At 38.4% G+C, this 20,806-nt stretch overlaps 1 protein-coding gene across 1 annotated transcript; it reads right to left on the bottom strand.

Moving 5' to 3' along the window:
- Positions 1-2,327: 2,327 nt before the first annotated feature.
- Positions 2,328-18,301, bottom strand: LOC113227374. Its single transcript, XM_026460269.1, has 3 exons — positions 17,078-18,301; positions 6,509-6,632; positions 2,328-3,817 (listed from the first exon to the last, which is right to left on the bottom strand). Exons 1-3 carry the CDS (start codon positions 18,266-18,268, stop codon positions 2,589-2,591), a joined length of 2,544 nt encoding a protein of 847 aa, XP_026316054.1. The 5' UTR covers positions 18,269-18,301; the 3' UTR covers positions 2,328-2,588.
- Between the last annotated feature and the right edge of the window lie 2,505 nt (positions 18,302-20,806).

Consider the following 20,806-nt stretch of genomic DNA (forward strand, 5'->3'; position numbering starts at 1 on the left):
ACAGCAATAACTTTGTATAGAAAATATATAGCAATACATGCGAAGCGCGTCGTTAAAGCGTCAGGTGATACGTCTTGCCGGCAGCCATTTCAGTAACTCCATCAGCGACGACGGGTGGATATGTGCGTGGAGCTGACCAAATATCACGTAAGTAAATTTTTTCTTGTTTAAATTTTTTGGTCTGTCTTTGTTTATTATGGGGTGACTCATACGTAACTTTTCTAAATTGTAGTGACATTAGTAAGGAATCTTATTGTTTGAGTATTTTTTTGATTGATTTTATTACTTTGTCGGTATGTCAGTCTTCGTATAAAAACGTAATTTGGGGCTATAAGTTTCTCTCTCTTTCGAGGGTCTGGTTGTTTCTAGGAACAACTTCCCCAATTGACGTGCAATCATACTTGAAATTTTTATGACCATTTTACTTTGTTAGGATGCCAAACTACAAACGGGCTCATGTCAAATATTTGGACAAGATGACAGAGTCACATAAGTGTGTCTCAGCTGTGATTCAGATGAAGAAATGAGCGATGAATAATATTACTGATGAATAAGAATGTAGTTTTTTTAACTTAATTGTGCATAATATAAACATTATATACATACAATTATAAAATAGGTGGTTTTATTTAAAAACCTTTTTTATTCTGTCATAATCTAGGCGGAACAATTTGCCTCAAAGGCGGAACAACGCGCCCCAAAGCGGGGCTGAAAGTTCGCTCCGAAATTTGTCAAAAATTTGCTTCTATGCAAAAGACTATTGAGATACTAGTAGAAGTGACTATGCTATGACAATAAGCGATAAACATTTGTTCAAGTGTTTCCACATGTTGAAAATCAAATCCTTCATTTTCAGTATAAAACTGCAAGTTATTTGAAAATCGGAACGTTCAGCCCCGCTCTCCCTACTAGTCTGTTCGGCAGTCTGTCTTTAAGACTAAGGGTGCTTTCAAATTAGACGCTCATAGTAGCTGTAGTAGTGCAGTAGCGCGTCTGTGACGCGAAAGCCGCTCTATGACTAATTTTCATACAATATCTAGACTAAAAAATGGCGCGCGCAAGTCACAACAGTGGCGCTGCAGCTGCGCTTTTAAATCGTCGGCTTATTGCAAGAAGTCATTGCCATATAAATTATATGGCAATTAATGACTAAGCCGACGAAATATTGTATGAAAATGAAGTAGTGCCGCGGCTGCAGCGCCACAGTGGCGCACTGTACCGGTTCTATAACCGTCTAATTTGAAGGTGCACTAACAGAACACATAGTACTCAAAGCTCTAATACCAACAGTATAGTCGGTACCGTACATCAGGGTTGAAACCAGTACTTTCTGAACACGTTCTGGCTACCTATAAAGGCATACAGAGCTCCATTTACCTGAATTCGACTATTACTTTCCGTTCAATATCATCACACTAACCATCTCTTGTCAATATACTACCCAGCCAGCTACACATATTCTTTCACTTTTTGTATCCCTTCGCTACCAAGCTTGTCCCCTTTTTTTCACTTTTATCCCGTTCAACTACCATCGCCTTCATTCATTTTTATTCATATTGAAATAAACCAATTAAGCTTTAATTTTCGCAATAAATATCTCGGAAGGTGCGCCATTAGCCAAATTGTTATTTTAGCAGTATAAGGTCCCTTCTTCTAATCGCACAATCGTCAGTTTCAGAATCTATATCATTTTCCAGTCTGTCCATATCATCGTCAACATTTAAAGTATTTACATTTTCCAAAAATGTGTGTGTTTAAAAAAAAAGCGCACTTGAACTAAGTCGTTTCAAACCACGTTGAAGGATATATGTGTTGTAATTCGTATTTATGGTTTAACCACATGTTTGCGAAATTCGCCTATAAGACGAACCAGGTTTTGTGAAACAATTACTACGATTTATTTTAAAGATATTAGTAAAAATAATATTAAACTTTATGTTACAAGGTATAAGATTGCATTCATAACTAATTTCACGATTTTCTGTGAGTTGACTCATTTAGGCAGAACACGGTCTATCTACTCGTGGCGCTCGGTACTAAAATGGCACGGCGTTGGAATTTTAAATAGTTTCTAACGTATTAATAAACAGTTCCATGTCCTGTAGCAAATGTCTATCGGCTGAGATACCGCTCATATCTCTAGGTGCATCATAAACCTCTTTAGACCTCCTGTGCATTATTAGACTATTAACATGGACATCGTGGACACCTACCGTTCCAAATGACCAGGACCCTAAACTTGAACAATTAAGACTTAATAAAGATCTTGAACCGTAGCTGTGTGTTGTGTGATGTTTGGTAATAAAATATGTTATGACAACACTGAAATAACGCACAAACAACTAAACAAGGAATAATCGTTGATGTACTTTCATATGACATATAAGGCAAATGGCTTATATTATAGATTACTATGTTTCATTAATAAATTATAACACTGACTTAACACAATCTTCTATCACATTTACATATAAAATAATTTGTGGCTCCTGTACAGAGCAATTATACCGTAAAACGAATATGAGGCATATGAGGTATGATATTTATAAACAGGCATTATTAAGTATACGGTGTTGAAAACGTAAAAATTAATAAACAGTAGGTTTAGAATAAATGCCACCAAAAATAACTGTAGATGTCGTTTTTTCAATTACAAAGTAAACGAAAGGCTTGTTCGCATCAAATTTAGGTGTTGATAAAATTTTATCTTGAAAAGTTGCAGTAGTTACAGCTGATGCTACCGTTCCAGATTCAGTTACTTCTATATCAGCTTTATGAATAATAGCAGAAACAAAGATATCCCTGTCCGTTATTTTTTGAAACGAGGCTCTGCCTGGCTCAAAAATATCATAAACACCCATATTATTCAATGGCTTATTTAATGCAACATTTGTACTAATCTGGAATCTTGGAATTTGTACTTCAATATCCACTAGGCCAAAATCTTCAACGTCACTTGCTAGTTTTTGCTGAATATCTGTAAGAGACACTGTAGCGAAGTTTTTGTACATGTCCGCTACTCTCACGGTGTTGTATGGCAAAACGAAAAGCATGGAATACTTTTTATCATTGCCATAGGGTATTTCGAGAACAAAAGCCTTCAATTGTGGGATACTTGAAAATGGTAATGCGCTTTTCTGGTACATCATGTTCACTTCTCCTATTATCACCTTATCTTCATTGTAGAAAGGTCTTCTCACTGTGTCAGATTTGTTGAATGGCGAACTCCAAAGTCCTTTGAAAGATATCACATTGGTCAATATCATTCTTGATTCAGCGAAGTCGTCGGATTTTAAGACGTTAGCGACTTTAGCGCCATCTAAATTAACTATATAATTATTTGCAATCTTTGCCGCTGTATTTGGATCATTAAAATCAAGCACTTTAACAGCCGCTCCGAATTCATCTTGTACAATTTTTCTAAATTCTGGATGGATTTCAAAATCATCGTCCAAAAACACATAATTCTTGCTCGCCATAGTTACTCCATTCGTAGTAGGATTAAGTACAACTTTAGTCAAGGCTTTGTATCCTTGTAGCAACGTGTTTGGGCTTCTCGGTAATATGAAAGCTCGGCTTAACTGTCTATAGCTTTCTCCAGTTGTTCCTAAGGCTACTCCAGTAATAAGTGACCATATTCCGAAGGGTGAAATCACGACATGACCATCGCTTTCCAATTGTGTGAAGTGCACCAGTTCGATGCTAAAGTTTCTTGGCCTTTCACTAAAGTCCACATCACACGTACACGTTGATATAATGGTAAACAATAGGATGGCAGTATACATGGCGACTGGTCTCGACCGTGTTGCGTTCAAAACTGAGGCAGTGAGGCACTCATTATTAAACGGATGACAAAACCCGTCGAACCGTTTTATTAATACGATATCTTTAAGTACCTCCATGCAATTCTAAGTCGTATGTGCAGTGTTTAAAGATTGTTTACGTTATATTTCCTTGACGCTTGTTTTTTACAAGGAAACAGGTCGTGTTCGTACTTACGTACAAGTACAGTTAAGCTGGTATATCCCAAATTCACGTAATTTATTACATTAATGTGTGTTTTCCGTAATTAATGCATTGTCACTGTCCTAGTTTCAGAGAAAAATACTTAAGGTAAATTGCTTGGTATGCTTGGTATAGTTAGAATTTATTCAGTATTACCACGGGAGAAGTGTGTCCAGTGTGTATTTTTGAAAGCAAAAGTTTGACATACTAGCTGGAGTAGAATATGTACTTCGAGTAGCCCAGTGTACTACTTACTGAAAAATGTTTTTTTTACATTCATAGTCGCCTCAGTAGGGAAACTCTGTATCGCTAGTGCCATGCACGCACACATAGATAACCACAAATTACACCCAACTCACGAGAGAAATAAATATCAGGCCATACAAATATTTCTCCCGACCCGGGAATCAAACCCTCTGCGTGGCTGCCCAACATGGTAACCATTTGGCCACGAAGGCAGTTATATATAATGAGTAGATCTCCATACAAACTTTCATCCCCTAAGTATTTCACCCCCTTTAATACTTATTTTTGTGATAAACAGTAGCGCATGTCCTTCTCCTAGTTCCTATCTACGTTAGGCGCACTATAAGTCTCCGGAATGAATAAGAAAAATATACCTACTATAAATGGTCATAAATGAATTTATTGTTTCTCAAAATATTCTCTGTTAGCGTTAATGCATTTTTTCAAACGAATGAACCAATTTTGAAAACATTTATGCCATTCCTCCGTGACAATCTCTGAAACATATTTTTCATATTCTTCGACAGCCTCTTTTGGTGATGAAAATCGTTGACCGCGTAACTGGTTCTTAATGTTTGGAAATAAATAAAAGTCACAAGGCCAGGTCGGGACTGTACGCGGGATGGCTCCTAAGGTCAACGTTGTTCAACTTCTAAAATTCATTTGTCTTTGGCCGTGTGAGAACTGGCATTATCGTGGTGCGAGATGACACGGCGTTTACGGTTATTTTTACGGAGTTTGTCAATAACTTCCGACAAACAAATGGTCGTGTACCAATCACTATCCACGGTACAATGACTTTCCAAAGCAACAGTAGCCACGTCTCCAGTTTTATTAAAAAAAGAAGCAATCATCCATTTAGAGGCACTTTGCACGTGCGCCACTTTGGTTGGCTTCGGTTCATCTCGCAAGACCCATACGCTCGATTGCTGCTTTGTTTTGGGATCGTAACTATAAATCCATGTTTCGTCACCTGTTCCTATATCCCACACCAAATTTGACGCCCCTTCGTTGAACCTGGTAAGCACGGCATTGCACCCAGTGACACGATCCGTTTTTTGAGCACACAGTCAAATTGTGTGGGGTCCACAAAATTTTCACGAGTTAAATCCATGGTGACGTAGACAATCAATTTCTAAAATGACACCACAATGTAAAAACAAGTGACAGTCAGATGAAACAAACTGTATTCTACAGTCAAAGAGTTCCATTTTCAAATGTTGTAATTACTTTTTAAATATTGCTAATGTAAGTGGCCAGATCCGGAAACTTATAGTGCGCCCTATGTATCTCTATACCAAATCATCAAATTTGATTCAGCGGTATAGGCGTGAAAATTAACGGACCGAGTTACTTCCACATTTATTATATTCATATTATTTATAAGCTACAACGCATATTTTAGAAACAATAGTTTCTCTCAAAGCAACCATTCCGGACTAATTTATAAAAGGAATTCATCTCGTATTATCTGCGTCATAAGATAAGACTAACCTAAACTAAGTTAAGTAAACAAGTTGTAAGATGTGTGTGATGTGTCAAGTGCTTAATTTACAATAGTCTCCGTAATCATTAATCCCGCTCTCGCTTACGCTATCATTTATTCATTTCAATAAAAAATTGGCTGTTGTTTGAAATCGCTCGCGCCGCCTAGAGTTGCACTTGTTACTTATTTATTATTGGTAGCATTATCGGGAGATCGTTTTTTTTGTACTAGTCTATTTTTCAATGCATTTGGAAATATTTTTAATTTATACTACAGGAATTCACTAACTTTAAAATGAAGAGTTCTTGTAATAGATCGACATTTAAAACTAAATTTTCTGTTAACTTTGGCTGAGAAAATTGCAATTTTAATAAGTATAATGTAAATAAATCCTTTCATAGAGGTCTGCAGAACTCCTCCACACTTCGTTTTCTTAGTTTTGAGTTTCGATTGTCACATTGCTAATTTTGATTATTTATAACAATTCATTAAACGACCTGCAATTACTTACTTTTACCTGCAACGACTTACTTCTACTTTTGAATTGGTCATGGTACTTATATCAGAAACTTATTTCTGAATGATAATTTTATAGACTTCAAAATCAACGTTAGATATATCTATTAATCAACGATATCCGACGCGTAGGTACGCTACTGCCACACGCATCTCTAGTCTCTTTTCTCTCTTTCGTACAGCGTTGCCAACAAAAACGGCCCAGTCACTACCTGCATGGCAGTCCGCCGCGCAGGCAGGAGACTGCTCACACACTATCCTGCTGCAGGATGTGCAGGATTCCTGCATATGACGCGCTTACGGATTCAGGACTGCACCATGGCTTGCACGTTGCGACTACATTCATAATCCTGCAGTACGCGGCGGACGGCAAGTCGGACTGCAATGCAGGATAATGAATTTTAGCAACCTTTTAGCAACTTTGTCATCAAAACAACATTTTGACATCAAAAGCGTCGTTTTATTTCTATTTAGCGACAAAAAAATAACTTTTTTTGGCGCGTATTTATTTAGGTTTAATCTTTTAACATTTAATATGATTTTTATCTCAGTTGTCTTTTGCCTGTGCCTATGACCATAAAGTTCCGGCCAATTAAATTCAGTTTTACCGACATCCGGCGACTTTTAAACTTTCTGTTTGTTTAGCGATATTTGCTTTACTCTAGTTGGCAACATTGATTTCTTGTTCTTAATTAAATCAATGGTAGGCAAACTCACGGAAGAAGAAAACACTGGAAGTGCCATATGCCTCGATTAGTATGGCTGTCGCCAAAACGCTCACAAACAAATGATAAACATTACGAAATCTTGATAATGTCGGGTCATAGTTTCTAATTTAAAAATATGTAACAAATTCTGGATTGTTAACATAATTTAAACTTTATCCAGTCGCTACATCGTTGAAAGTTCAATACCTTCCCTATTGCAAGTTCCGACGTTTTGATTTTAAAGTTAATTTTTTTTTCAACGTGCTGTCAGTAGCTGGACTACGACAGACGATTAACATCTGAATCATATGATAGTATAGAAAACCAGAAGTTTAAATGTACGTCTGAAATGTTTGCAAGGGGACGTGGACATATCGATCATCCTTTTAAAGTAAGTTAAAGGTAATAGGAGAGCAGTTCTTTCTTTTTAAATCTCTCCCGCGAGTGCTTCGTCCTCGCTATTAGGGTTCTGATAGGAACTAAGGCTCTGATTTTACATTTAAAGTAAATACAACTCATGTGTGTAGGGTTTTCAATATGATACTTTCGGCTTTATGGGTCAATCCGTTTCACTCGGTATATTACTTTTTTTTTTTAATAATATCAAGCGACGGGACGAACAAGTCGTGCACCTGATGGTAAGCTGCACGCCTGTCCAACAATTGCAATGCCACTCAAGAGCTTTAAATCGCAAAGATCTGAGGGGCTCTGCCACTGCGCCCGGTCACCCTGCGACATAAGTTGACAAGTCCCATGTACCTGTAATTTACCCTTCAAAACTGGATCACAGTAATGCTGACATTACTGCTTGGTGGCAGAAATAGGTATGGTACTTGCTTGGACTAACTCTTTCACAAGGAGCTCTACTGCTACTAAACAACCCAAACCCACCGCATGTTCTCATGGTATACATTTGAGATTCTACAATTTATCTTTAGCAAACATTCCGAAAGATAGCGTTGTGTATCGTAGTTGTTCAACTGCCAATGAAAACAACAATGACCTAATTTTTAGTGTTTGACATCCTGAACGAAATTGATTAAATGATATTACCGTTATTAAAATACAAAAAGAACAAAAGATTAAAAGAACTCTAAGATACAAATAGATCAAAGAGTAATTAAGTAATTCTATGTTATCTGAAAAATTACGAATAAAACTATATTTCTTAAGTTTATTGCGACAAATAAAGCATAATAGTTTAAAACAATATTCGAAAGTGAACGTTATATTAAAAAATATCATAACAATGTAAAATTTGGTGGCGTTTTTAAGTTAAGGTGGTAAAACAAACGCCACCAAACCTATTATATATAAAATTATTATCAAGTATTACGCACAAGTCTATCTCTATTTTATCCTTGCCCGTATCTAAGTTATAGAGGTTCTGCAGATGTTAAATTGCGTTAACTAACAAAATTAACGTCTCTCTTCAAATTACAATAAAACATTGTTTTGTTTAGGTACAATTAGCACGTCATTCGTAGATTCGTAGTCTCGATGAAGTCAAAGATTTAGAGGTGTAAGATAATTTTGTTTTTTTTTTCTCGTTATCATTAACAGCCTATCGCAGTCCACTACTGGATAGGCCTCTCCCAATAAGCATTTTGCCTGGTCGTCAGCTCGTCGCAACTATCTGCTGCCAGCAGCCTTCGCAAATCGTCACTCCATCTGGCCAGAGGGTGTCCTACATTACGTTTGCCGAGTTGTGGTCTCCACTGAAGAACTCGCTTACTCCATCGGTTGTCGATTCCTCGACAGATATGTCCAGCCCACTGCCATTTAAGCTTGCTTATTCTATCAGCTATGTCGACGACCTTGGTTCTCTGTCGGATAACCTCGTTCCATACCGTGTCTCCTCGACTCACTCGATCACTGTCACTTATCCCAGTCGGTTGTGTTCCAGGTACCTGCTTTGCTCGTCCGATCGCTCGCCGGTCGTGGCCCGCCTTTCGTCCGTCTTCGTTGCACGTGTTCTTTTCAGAACGTCGGCCCGGTGCTCCGTTACTAAGTATTTCTTTACTTAATTAAATTTTTATTGAATTTATATTCAATTATTTTTTTGTGAAATTACTCCACTAGTTTGTTATAATTATTAATACAAAGATCGAACACTCAGAAAAAACACTCAGAAAAAATTCCTTCGATCCGATCGGATTCGAACCGACGTCTTCTTGCATACCGTGCCAGACGCTATACCAACTAAGCCACGGAACGAACGGATTTTTTCTGAGTGTTTTTTCTGAGTGTTTGATCTTTGTATTAATAATTATAACAAACTAGTGGAGTAATTTCACAAAAAAATAATTGAATATAAATTCAATAAAAATTTAATTAATACAATGAATAGCGACATCTCTCGCCAGGACTGGTAGCTGTAAAGGTACTAACTGGGTGATAAATCTGTAATAGATTTCTCATAGATGGCGCTACGACTAAAAAGTCGTTGAAAAACCAAGTACAAAGACACGACGCAAACACATAGAAAAATTCGTGAGGTCCGTTGGTTCGTTCCGTGGCTTAGTTGGTATAGCGTCTGGCACGGTATGCAAGAAGACGTCGGTTCGAATCCGACCGGATCGAAGGAATTTTTTCTGAGTGTTTTTTCTGAGCGTTCGATCTTTGTATTAATAATTATATTTCTTTACTTATTTTACTTTCCGTATTTGTTTTATCGACATTTACTAATTTTCTTTCTTCCTCTCCAGCTTGAGTGTTTCGCATCTCGGTTCGCTTTTTGGTGGAGACCTAACGGTGCCAACGAAGTCGGAGGCTCTCTCACGCAGAGACCGCCTGTGTTTTCGCGAGTCCTCCCCTGCCCCCCTCGATATTTAACACGTGCCATTTTAGTTAGACGCGACTTTATTGCGTCTTTTAGCTCCTAGGGGGCTATAATGATAGGACTCGGCCTGGTTGGCCGAGTGTAGTATGGCCATTCCGGCACCCGCATTCGACCCGTCGCAACTTCTGCGGTGGGTCCTTTGGAACGAGAATGTACGCGACGCCGCGTTATCCGCTATTATCCGCTAGATCTAGAAGTCATCGCCGCAGACCTCAAATCTCAAAACCTCCCCGTACATGAGGTTCACCGAATGTACAAAAACCGTTCCCGCGAACCATACGACATGGTGCACGCCGTACCCCCCCTCACACCCGAAGGTCTTCAACCTGACTACCTGCTGCCAACTCACCGGCTCAACCGTTGAGCCTCCGCGCAAACGTGGCATGCCCGGGCAGTGCCACAATTATCAACTGTACGGTCACGCGTCCCGTAATTGCCGCTCGCAACCCCGCTGCGTAAAATGCGCAGGCAACCACGCAACCTCAGCGATTTTTTTTACGGGGGGGAAATCTTTATAGATACCCCTGAGCCCAGGGAGACTCAGGGGTTATGTGGGGACTCTCCCTCCAGGCTGGAGACGCGACATCAGCCTGCCCTAGGCCTAAAGATAGGTCCCAGTGCACCGAGCCTCCTCGGTGTGTACTGTGCGGGGAGTCCCACACCGCGAAGTATCGCGGCTGTGCTAAGGCCCCCCGCCCTAACCACAAGGTGGCTGCGCGCACTGCGGCCTATCAGCAGGCTAGGGTACAACCGCAGCCCCTTATGTCCATCCGCGACTTTCCGGCCATCAGCCCTGCTCTTATAGCCCCACTATCGCCACAATTGCCGTTGGTAATCCCTCGCGCCAACGCCCCTGCGCCCGCCGCTCCGAAGCAGGCAAGCCCCATCACCGCCGCGGCCCCTAAGGCAAAACCACAGCCAGCGCCTTCTGCGTAACGACCTACCGCGAACGCTCCACGCGCCCCCGCGCCGATACCACCACCGACTCACTCCCTTAAGGACGACCTGGCCCTCGTGAGCCTCTTTGTTAGCACCTTCGACGTTTTCGAAGTTAAAAATCTAGCCACGATCCTCCGGGCTACCGACAGAAACGGCACCGCGCGTCTTCAAAACATGTCACGTTTCAGCTCCCTCGTAGGGTCATTAAGCAAATTCATCGCTTCTTCCTTCTCTCTCTAAATGGATTTATTAACCAGTAGGAGTAGAGTCAAGCCACGATCAGTAAAGCTAGGCTTTTTTAACGCGGATGGCTTATCGAGCCAACCACTCACATACCACCAACTCGATGTCCTGTTAATTCAAGAAATCTTCTTAAAACCCTCCGCTGGAACCCCCATGTTTGCCAACTATTGCGCGGTCCGCAACGATAGATTAAACTCGCCCCTCGGCGGTACCATTATATACTACAAATGTTCACTTCACTGCATCCCTCTCGACCCACTCCTTACAACGTACATCGAGGCATCGGCGTGTCGGCTCGGCTTCACCAGCCACCCACCGATCGCCCTCATTTCGGCCTACCTATCCCCTGATACTTCCCGATCGCTAATTCGCGAAGATTTTCAAGCCCTCGTGTCCCTAGGAGAGTCTGTTATTCTGACTGGCGACCTTAACGCCAGAAATACTGCATAAACACCATCAACCCGCGCGGTAACACCCTCAGGACGCTATCCGAATCCATGCATTTCGATATAATTGCACCCTTAGAGCCCACCCACTAATCGCATGACGTAAATTACCGCCCCGATATTCTAGACGTGGCTTTATTCAAAAATATTATTTAGGACCCGTCGGCCAAGGGAAGTCCTCAACGACCCTGACGACCCTATTACTCTCGCCACTTTGAAGGCCAACCAGATCGCTAGTCAGTCCCGTTCCTCACGCACCAACCGTCCTCGCCGGCGAGGGCGCAGAGCACCTCATTTCAGCACGTATAGTGGTAGATTCTCTCATATAGCACGCCCTTCTGGCGGAAGTCGTTAGTAGCGCCCTGAGCCAAGGTCCGTGCCCACTTGGGCACCCTCAGGCGCCGCTACTTAGTTTTAAGTTTAGTTTGTAATTAATGTTACGGGTTATGAGCCTTCAGCTCGCCCTTTTCATCCGGTGGCACAGTCAAGGCCATCAGCGGCCAACTGCAAAGTGTCCTTCATAAAAAAAACAGTGTCTCCTTTTTCTTCTGTAATCTGTTTATTTTCTATTTTATTATTTATTTATTGCAGACATTATACACTCCGTATAAAATACAATTTAAAATTGTAATTTGAATTCAAGGCAATGAATTATAAACGCAAATAATACTAAAAAAAATATTAATTGGTTTCAAAATAGTCGCCGACCGTAAACATGCCTTTACCGATTTTCAAAAAAAGTGGCGAGTTTTTGTAGTTACAGTTTTTATACGAATTAATTTGAAGTATATTATTTAATACGTTGTGAGTTTCTTAATCATCTGTTACCTTTTTAAGCTTTTGGCTCATTATCCAATGCTCAACAAATTAATAATAATAATATAATAAATAATTTATCGATTACCCGCGAAAATGTGGCCGAAAATTAAACTATTGAAGAAAAATTACAATCTAAGCTCTGGCAGTCTGGCCAATAAACACCTTAGCCTGTCCCAAAGGACGAAACATTTTAGTACTTACTAGAATAATTTTAAATAATAATAATCGATAAATATAAGCCTAAATATCATTACATAAAAATAAAATACATAAAATGTTGCTTGCTCGTGGTAAGCGTATTTCCCATTCTTTGAACACTTTAAACGTATAATCGTATGTACAGTCAAGAGCATATCATGCTTGACATTTTATACTTTGGACCGTTTTAGTAACTAGCGACATCGATTTGAATTTTTTTTTATAATATCAAGTGACGGGACGAACAAGTCGTGCGCCTGATGGTAAGCTACTCGCCTGTCCATAACAGTTGCAGTGCTACTCAGAGCTTTAAATCACAAAGATCTGAGGGGCACTGCCACTGCGCCCGTCACCCTGGACATAAGTCGACAAGTTCCATGTGCTTGTAATTTCACGAGCACCCTTCAAAACCGGAACCACAGTAATGCTAACATTACTGCTTGGCGGCAGAAATAAGTAAGGTGGCATTACTTCCCTGGACGATCTCTTTCAAACTAACATTTTATTTAAATCTTAAGTGTTAAAAGTTAAGTCGCTAGCAGCTATTCTGAATTATATAATGTCTGGCAAAGTTGTATGGCTACGTTGAGTAATTTATTTTTAACCGACTTCAAAAAAGAGGGTTCTCAATTCGACTGTATGTTTTTTTTTGGATGTATGTTAATAATAAACTCCGATAACTCTAAAAAAGTTTGTGAACCGATTTTGATGATTCTTATTGGTTGGAAATAGGGTACCATTTACATTTGAAGAAAATAGGAGACACACATAGGGGATTAATCCGGTTTCGCGCACTTTCCGGTAACCGATTTCAATAAAACATGGCAAATATTTTAATACTCTGTTCTGAGATTATATTGAAAGAAGAATGGTGACATCCCGTGTATTTTGTGACCCAGTGTTTTTGACAATGTGCGTTAAGGAGACCTACCAATACTTACGATTCATTATCAACGCATTAAAAAAGCTAATTGAGTACAGGCTGTAAAAGCTGGGGTTATAAAGTTGAGATAGGTTATATTTATAACATTGTCCTGTATTCCGGAGGCGTTTGTTCATAGTCGCAGAAAACAACAACTTTTCAGTTTATTCCTGAAAGTAATATAGAACTTCCCGAATATTCCCAAATCTGCCAAACTCTGCCACTTTTAATATAACTTATCATGTTCTGCAGCAATGAAAATGTATAAAAATTAAATCTGTCCCGCCACTTCTGTATTATAAAAAAAAGACAAAAGAAGTATTTGTTTAGTTTAGTCTGTGGCTGAGTGCACTTTGAATCTTCAAATGCGATTATATCAGGACATTCAGCATCAAAATTATGTATGGAAACATTCGAAATGGAAAATTTTTATATATAGGTACCTAATAAGAAAATAATATAATAATGAACTTAAATATATACATAATAATTAATTTAATATAATAAGGGACTCGCCAACTTATGTCTCAGGGTGACGGGCGCAGTTGCAGTGCCTCTCATAGCTGTGCGATTAAAAGCTCTGAGTGGCACTGCAATTGTTATGGACAGCTGTGTAGCTTACCATCAGGCGCACTTGTTCGTGAAGTCACTTGATATTACAAAAACACGTTGAGTATATAACCAGAAATAGAAGCGAAATAAGACCATCCATACCTGGCAACTAATCAGTCTAGTGGTACTCAGTATCACTTTTAAATATCAACTCTCGTTTGCGCTGAAATCACAAATTAGAAAGCTGAAATAGTACAGCGCCAACATGTGGGTTCGTCTCCCTAAATTCCAAAAATATTATGTATTTATTATAATAAAGATAAATGTTTCTAACTATGAGGGCTGTTCCATTCGGTGGTGTGGGAAACACAGCAAAATATCTTATTACAAAACAAACGGAATCACATTTCATCGGTAATTAAATATTATATTATGTAATTTTTCAATTTTCGTCCATTATAGCAAAGCCCAAGTTAAGCTTGTCGAAATGGAGTGAAACAGTTGAAGACGCCCGTCAATTGTTTCAAACTCGGGCTGGTCAATCGTAGCGCAGTTGTCGCCGTAATGATTTGGCAGAATAGTTTTCAAACAAATTAAATGATATTTCTGGTTATACACTCGAGGTAAAAAAACACTGAAAAATTCACAAATTGTACTTTTAAACAAAATTGATAAATTTTGCAGATACATTGAATTTTCGGCAATAAGGATACTTATTCCCGAAAATTCAATGTATCTACACTTTTTAATCGTTTAAAATTTGAAATCTTAAGTGCACTTTAAAATGATTACAACATGGTTGATTTATATTAAATCTAGAGATATTTCAAGCATTCTGAACGTTTGACTAAAATCGACGGCTTTTGTATGCTTGTATTTCTGGTTACTTTGGCCTGTTTACATAATTTTGACTCTAACTGTAGTACCTACTAAACAACGTAAAAACCCCGAACATTAAAACTTGTTTTTGTCACAAAACAGAAATATTGGAATTAGGAGGTTAGTCAACCATATTGAGGAAAGATTTCAAGAAGTCTTCAAGAAAATTATTTTAACGCGAATCATTTCAACGCGAGCCCCTAGGCTCGGATCTCAGGACGTGAAGTGTCGGGGGTTAAGGACCATGGACCGGTTCGAAATATGTCGAGCAAAACCCCACAGGGTGGAAGCTGGAGACAATGAATGAACGATATTTATTTGCTTAAAATATGGTTCACAATACGTGGTACAAGTATACATAATACATCAGTGCTCATATTTTACCGCCATCGGCATGCAAATCTGTATATTACAACATTTTGGCAGCTAAACAATAAAAAAGCAAGTCCTATTATATATAAAGATAACATAGTATAATAGTAAGTTATTACCATGTCATGAAGATATCAAAAAATATAAATAGTATATAAATACATTCCTTATCAAATAAGTTAAGAGGTCAAATTTATTGAGAATTATATGTAAAGAAGTCATTAATTGAATAGAATTTTTTATCTCTTAGCCATGACATCAGCTGACGTTTAAATAGAAGATTATTATATCAGAGGATAACGCATTATTGCAATTCGGTTGATAGTAAACCGTTGCATAAGGTGGAAACGGCCGCCGTACAACGTTATAGAGATTTCCTAGGTTGGTTTATAGGGTTTACAGTCAGCAGTCCCACATAGCAAGAACCAGTGACGTGCCCCTCTGGATTTCGAGTCCGATACCCATTAATCTAGGTCAATGCCGGTACCATACCCTTTTTTGTGAATGATTTTTGCAGTTGGTCGCTGATGGCCTTGATACCGGACAAAAGGGCAAGCTGAAGACTTTTAACCCATGCTACTCCAACTTATTCTACCATGCCAATTATGGTAGAATAAGTTGAATTTATTTAAAATAAGATCAGCTTATAATGTACCTTATTCTGACAAATAAATAAATTGATTGATTGAATGATTGATTGATTGATACCATACTCAAAACACCTCGCTAATCCTATGTTAACACTTTGCTCGTGTGCCTGAAGGATACAGGTAATGCCATCTATTGGTGGCGCTCGGTACTAAATGTGCAGCAAATGGCGCGGGGTCGGAATGTTAAATAGTTTTGAAGCACGTATTAATAAAGAGTTCCAAGTCCTACAGTAAATGCCTACCGGCTGAGATGCTGCTCATATTTCTGGGTGCGTCATAACCTCTTCAGACCTCATTAGACTATTATCATTATCACGTGGATACCAACCCAAACGATCAGGACCCTGAACTTGAACAATTAAGTCTTCATCTTGAGCCGTAGCTCAAGTGTTGTGTGATGTTTGGTAATAAACAGTAATTATGACAACTCTGATATAACGCACAATCAACTAAACAATGAAAAATCGTTGATATGCATTCAAATGCCATTTATAAATAAAGACAACTGATTCACGTAAGGTACTCGTATTATTAATATGTATTACTATGTTTTTCTATGATACCTTGATAGGTATCATGTGACATTACCATGAGGCATAAAAAAGTTATGGATACCTAATTAAAGTGGAGTAAAATAATTTTAGTTTATTTTAATAAAAGGAAGGCACATTAGGAAGATTACAAAACGTTTATTCAAATATTTTCAACTAAGATATAAGAGTTATAACATTTACAATATTAAGTATTTGCTTGAGTACTTCGTAAAGTCAATACAATATGCATGAGTAAGTAATCGAATGACTACATTTTCTAAAAATAAAATAGAAAACAATTGGTTCTTATCCATAGGCATATTTATCGAGTTCTTAGGTTTTCGCGATTGTTACACATAGGAAATGAAACTATTTTTCCGGATTTAAATCCGGAAAAATAGTTTCATTTCCATAGGCATATTTTCTTTGAAATATAAAACCACTAAATTTTAAAAGGTTTCTTTATATGCTGCTTATAGAACTATTCGTTCGAAGTAATTAATCATTATAACACGTGTATAGACTTAACACAATCTTCTATCACATTTACGTATAAAATAATTGACAGATCAATTACGCCTTTATATATATATATAATTAGCCACCGTGCTTCATCTCAATCTGATTCATCAAATTAGTTACCTAAAACGAAAATGAGTCATATAAGGTGTAGTATAAAACACGCATTTTTTAGCATAGGGCGTTGAAGACGCAAAAAATTAATAAACAGTAGGTTTAGAATAAATGCCACCAAAAATAACTGTAGACGTCGTTTTTTCAATTACAAAGTAAACAAAAGGCTTGTTCGCATCAAATTTAGGTGATGATATTCTATCTGCTAAAATTGCAGTAGTTACAGCTGATGCTACCGTTCCAGGTTCAGTTACTTCAATATCAGCTTTATGAATAATAGCTGAAACAAAGATATCCTTGTCGGTTATCCTCTGGAACGAGGCTCTGTCAGGCTCAAAAATATCATAAACACCCATATTATTCAATGGCTTATTCAATACAATGTTTGTACTAATCTGGAATCTTGGAATTTGCACTTCAATATCCACTAGGCCAAAATCTTCAACGTCACTTGCTAATTTTTGCTGAATATCTTTAAGAGACACTGTAGCGAAGTTTTTGTACATATCTACTACTTTCACGTTGTTGTGTGGCAAAACGAAAAGCATGGAATACTTATTGTCATTACCATACGGTAATTCGAGAACAAAAGCTTTCAACTGTGGGATACTTGAAAATGGGAACGCGCCTTTCTGATACATCATGTTCACTTCTCCTATTATCACCTTATCTTCATTGTAGAAAGGTCTTCTCGCTGTGTCAGATTTGTTGAATGGCGAACTCCAAAGTCCTTTGAAAGATATCACATTGGTCAATATCATTCTTGATTCAGCGAAGTCGTCGGATTTTAAGACGTTGGCGACTCTACCGCCCCCTGAATTAACTATATAATTATTTGCAATCCTTGCCGCTGTACTTGGGTCATTAAAATCAAGCACTTTAACAGCCGCTCCGAATTCATCTTGTACAATTTTTCTAAATGCTGGATGGATTTCAAAATCATCGTCCAAAAACACATAATTCTTGCTCGTCATAGTTACTCCATTCGTATTAGGATTAAGTACAACTTGAGTCAAAGCTTTGTATCCTTGTAGCAACGTGTTTGGGCTTCTCGGTAATATGAAAGCTCGGCTTAACTGTCTATAGCTTTCTCCAGTTGTTCCTAAGGCTACTCCAGTAATAAGTGACCATATTCCGAAGGGTGAAATCACGACATGACCATCGCTTTCCAATTGGGTGAAGTGCACCAGTTCGATACTAAAGTTTCTTGGCCTTTCACTAAAGTCCACATCGCACTTACACGTTGATATGATGGTAAACAATAGGATGGCGGTATACATGGCGACTGGCCTCGACCGTGGCGCGTTCAAAACTGAGGCACTCATTATTATGCGGATGACAAAACCCGTCCAACCATTTTATTAATACGATATATACTTGAAGGACTTCCATGCAATTCTAAGTCGTATATACAGTGTTTAAGGATTGTTTACATTATTTTTCCTCGACGCTTGTTTTTTTTACAAGAAACAGGTCGTGTTCGTATTTACGTACAAGTACAGTTAAGCTGGTATTTCCCAAATTCACGTAACTTATTACATTAACGTGTGTTTTCCGTAATTAATCCATTGCCATTGTCCTAGTTTCAGAGATAACAATTTAAGTCAAATTTGCTTGTTACACTGAATAGTTAGAATCTATTTAGTTTTACCACGGGAGAAGTCTGTCCAGTGTGTACTTTTCGGTAATGGAAATTAAATCCCAGGTTGCATAACTGACTGTTCAATTCTGAAAAGCAAAATTTTGATAATTATGACATACTAGCCGGTGTCCGCGACGTTATATATATGTAATGATTGGTTCTCCATACAAACTTTCATCCCCTATTTCACCCCCTTTAAGATTTATTTTTGTGACAAAAAGTAGCCTATGTCCTTCTTCTATGTCTGATCTCTATACCAAAATTCATCAAAATTTTGTACGTAACAGACAAAATTACTTTCACTTTTAAAATATATGATTATTTAAAACAATTATATTTGCATGTGGTGAACCACCTTTGATTTGCTCTGTCGAAATAACATTCCAAAACAAAAATCCTTCATATTATGGTAATTTTTATGCTAACTTACACGTTTTATTATACATTGTTTAGTCAGAGCCCATACAGATAATTTTAAATGCTTCTCCCGCACAGCATGTCATATTCAAACCTTATTTTTGAAAAATAAAAGATAAAGATATCGTGGATGCGTGACAATCATAAACTAAGAATATTCAAAGCAGGAAAATTCATGTAAAACGCACGTATGATTATAACCTTCCATTGATGTGATTTACAGTCATTATTATAATAATAAATACCTACATTCAGGGCTGGGTAAAATACGTATTATATCTTAATTAAAATTTTAGATAAATTACACGTTTACAACACCAAGTGACGGGACGAACCAGTCGTGTGCCTGGTAGTCCATAACAGATGCAGTGCCGCTCACAGCTTTTCAGAGGTCTGTGGGGCACTGACACTGCGCCCGTCACTCTGAGACATAAGTTGAAAAGTCGCAAGTGCCTGTAATTTCACTAGCATCCTTACCCTTCAAAACAGGAACACAGCAATGCTTGGCGGCTGAACTAAGTACGGTGGCAGTACTTTCCTGGACCAACTTTTTTACAAGGAACTTTAGTGCTACTAAAATATTATATACTATAATATCCTTAGTATTAAAAAAAAAACGAAACACAACATACTTTCATACTACTTCAATATAATTTCATTTCGAGGCGTATGAAAATGCAAAATACATACGTTATTTTGATCTCAATTGTTTGCAGTACAAAATACAATAGTTAGTAGCAGTAGAGCTTGTGAAAGCGTTCGTCCAGGAAATTACTGCCGCCTCACCTATTTCTGCCGCCAAGCAGTAACGTGAGCATTGTTGCGTTCCGGTTTTGAAGGGCAAGGGTGCTGGTGAAATTGCAGGCACACGGGACTTTTCAACTTATATAGATCTTTGCAGTTTCAAGCTCTGAGTGGCACTGCGACTGTTATGGACAGGCATGTCGTTTGCCATCAGGCGCAAATATAATAAATATTTACCATTAATCAACTATAAATAACAATTAGCAAATATATTTTTAGGTAGCCCTAATTTTTTTTTAGGTAGTACCTAATTGAAATACGAAATCCGTACCTATTTGTATTTCCCATGTACTTCCCAAACATCTTTCAATTCGTAGTTAGTATTCAAAAACAACTCTGCCTACACTTCGTCTAACGACATTGATAAGTACTGGTTTTTTGTATCATAGTGTTTATAATTAGCTTGCATGAATCATGTTGAGAATTTTTGATAGGTGGTTTTATCACGTAGTGAAATCAAGACTAAAGCCGTCTACTGGCAACATGTCTTTTTGCCGCCTAGCTGTAATATGAACATTACTGTGTTCCGGTTTTGAAGGGCAAAGGGTGCTAGTGAAATTATACTTCACTAACTAATATGCAGGTAAGTGACAAATAGTCAATAGAACACAATATTTTCTTTTAAAAACAGTTAAAATTAGTTAACGTGTCCGACTTTTTTTTTTTTTTTTTTTTGACGGGGGGGAAATCTTTATGGATACCCCTGAGCCCAGGGAGACTCAGGGGTTATGTGGGGACTCTCCCTCCAAACTGAGGGACTACCCCACTAAAACCCCCCCGGGTTTCCCTCTCGCCGGTTGAGTCGGCGCCGTGGGATCGGTGAACATTCACCACGACGCCGCCCGGCCGCCCTAGCTGGCGCCAGGGCTCCCGCGCCAACGGAGGGGCGAGTCGGTTGTCCTCCGACCCGCCCCCCAGACGAGTGAGGCCGTGCAATGCAGGCTCCGGAGTCCCT

This window comes from Hyposmocoma kahamanoa, unplaced genomic scaffold (assembly GCF_003589595.1).
Source record: "Hyposmocoma kahamanoa isolate Upper Pololo Valley unplaced genomic scaffold, ASM358959v1 210, whole genome shotgun sequence".
Taxonomy (NCBI): Eukaryota; Metazoa; Arthropoda; class Insecta; order Lepidoptera; family Cosmopterigidae; genus Hyposmocoma; species Hyposmocoma kahamanoa.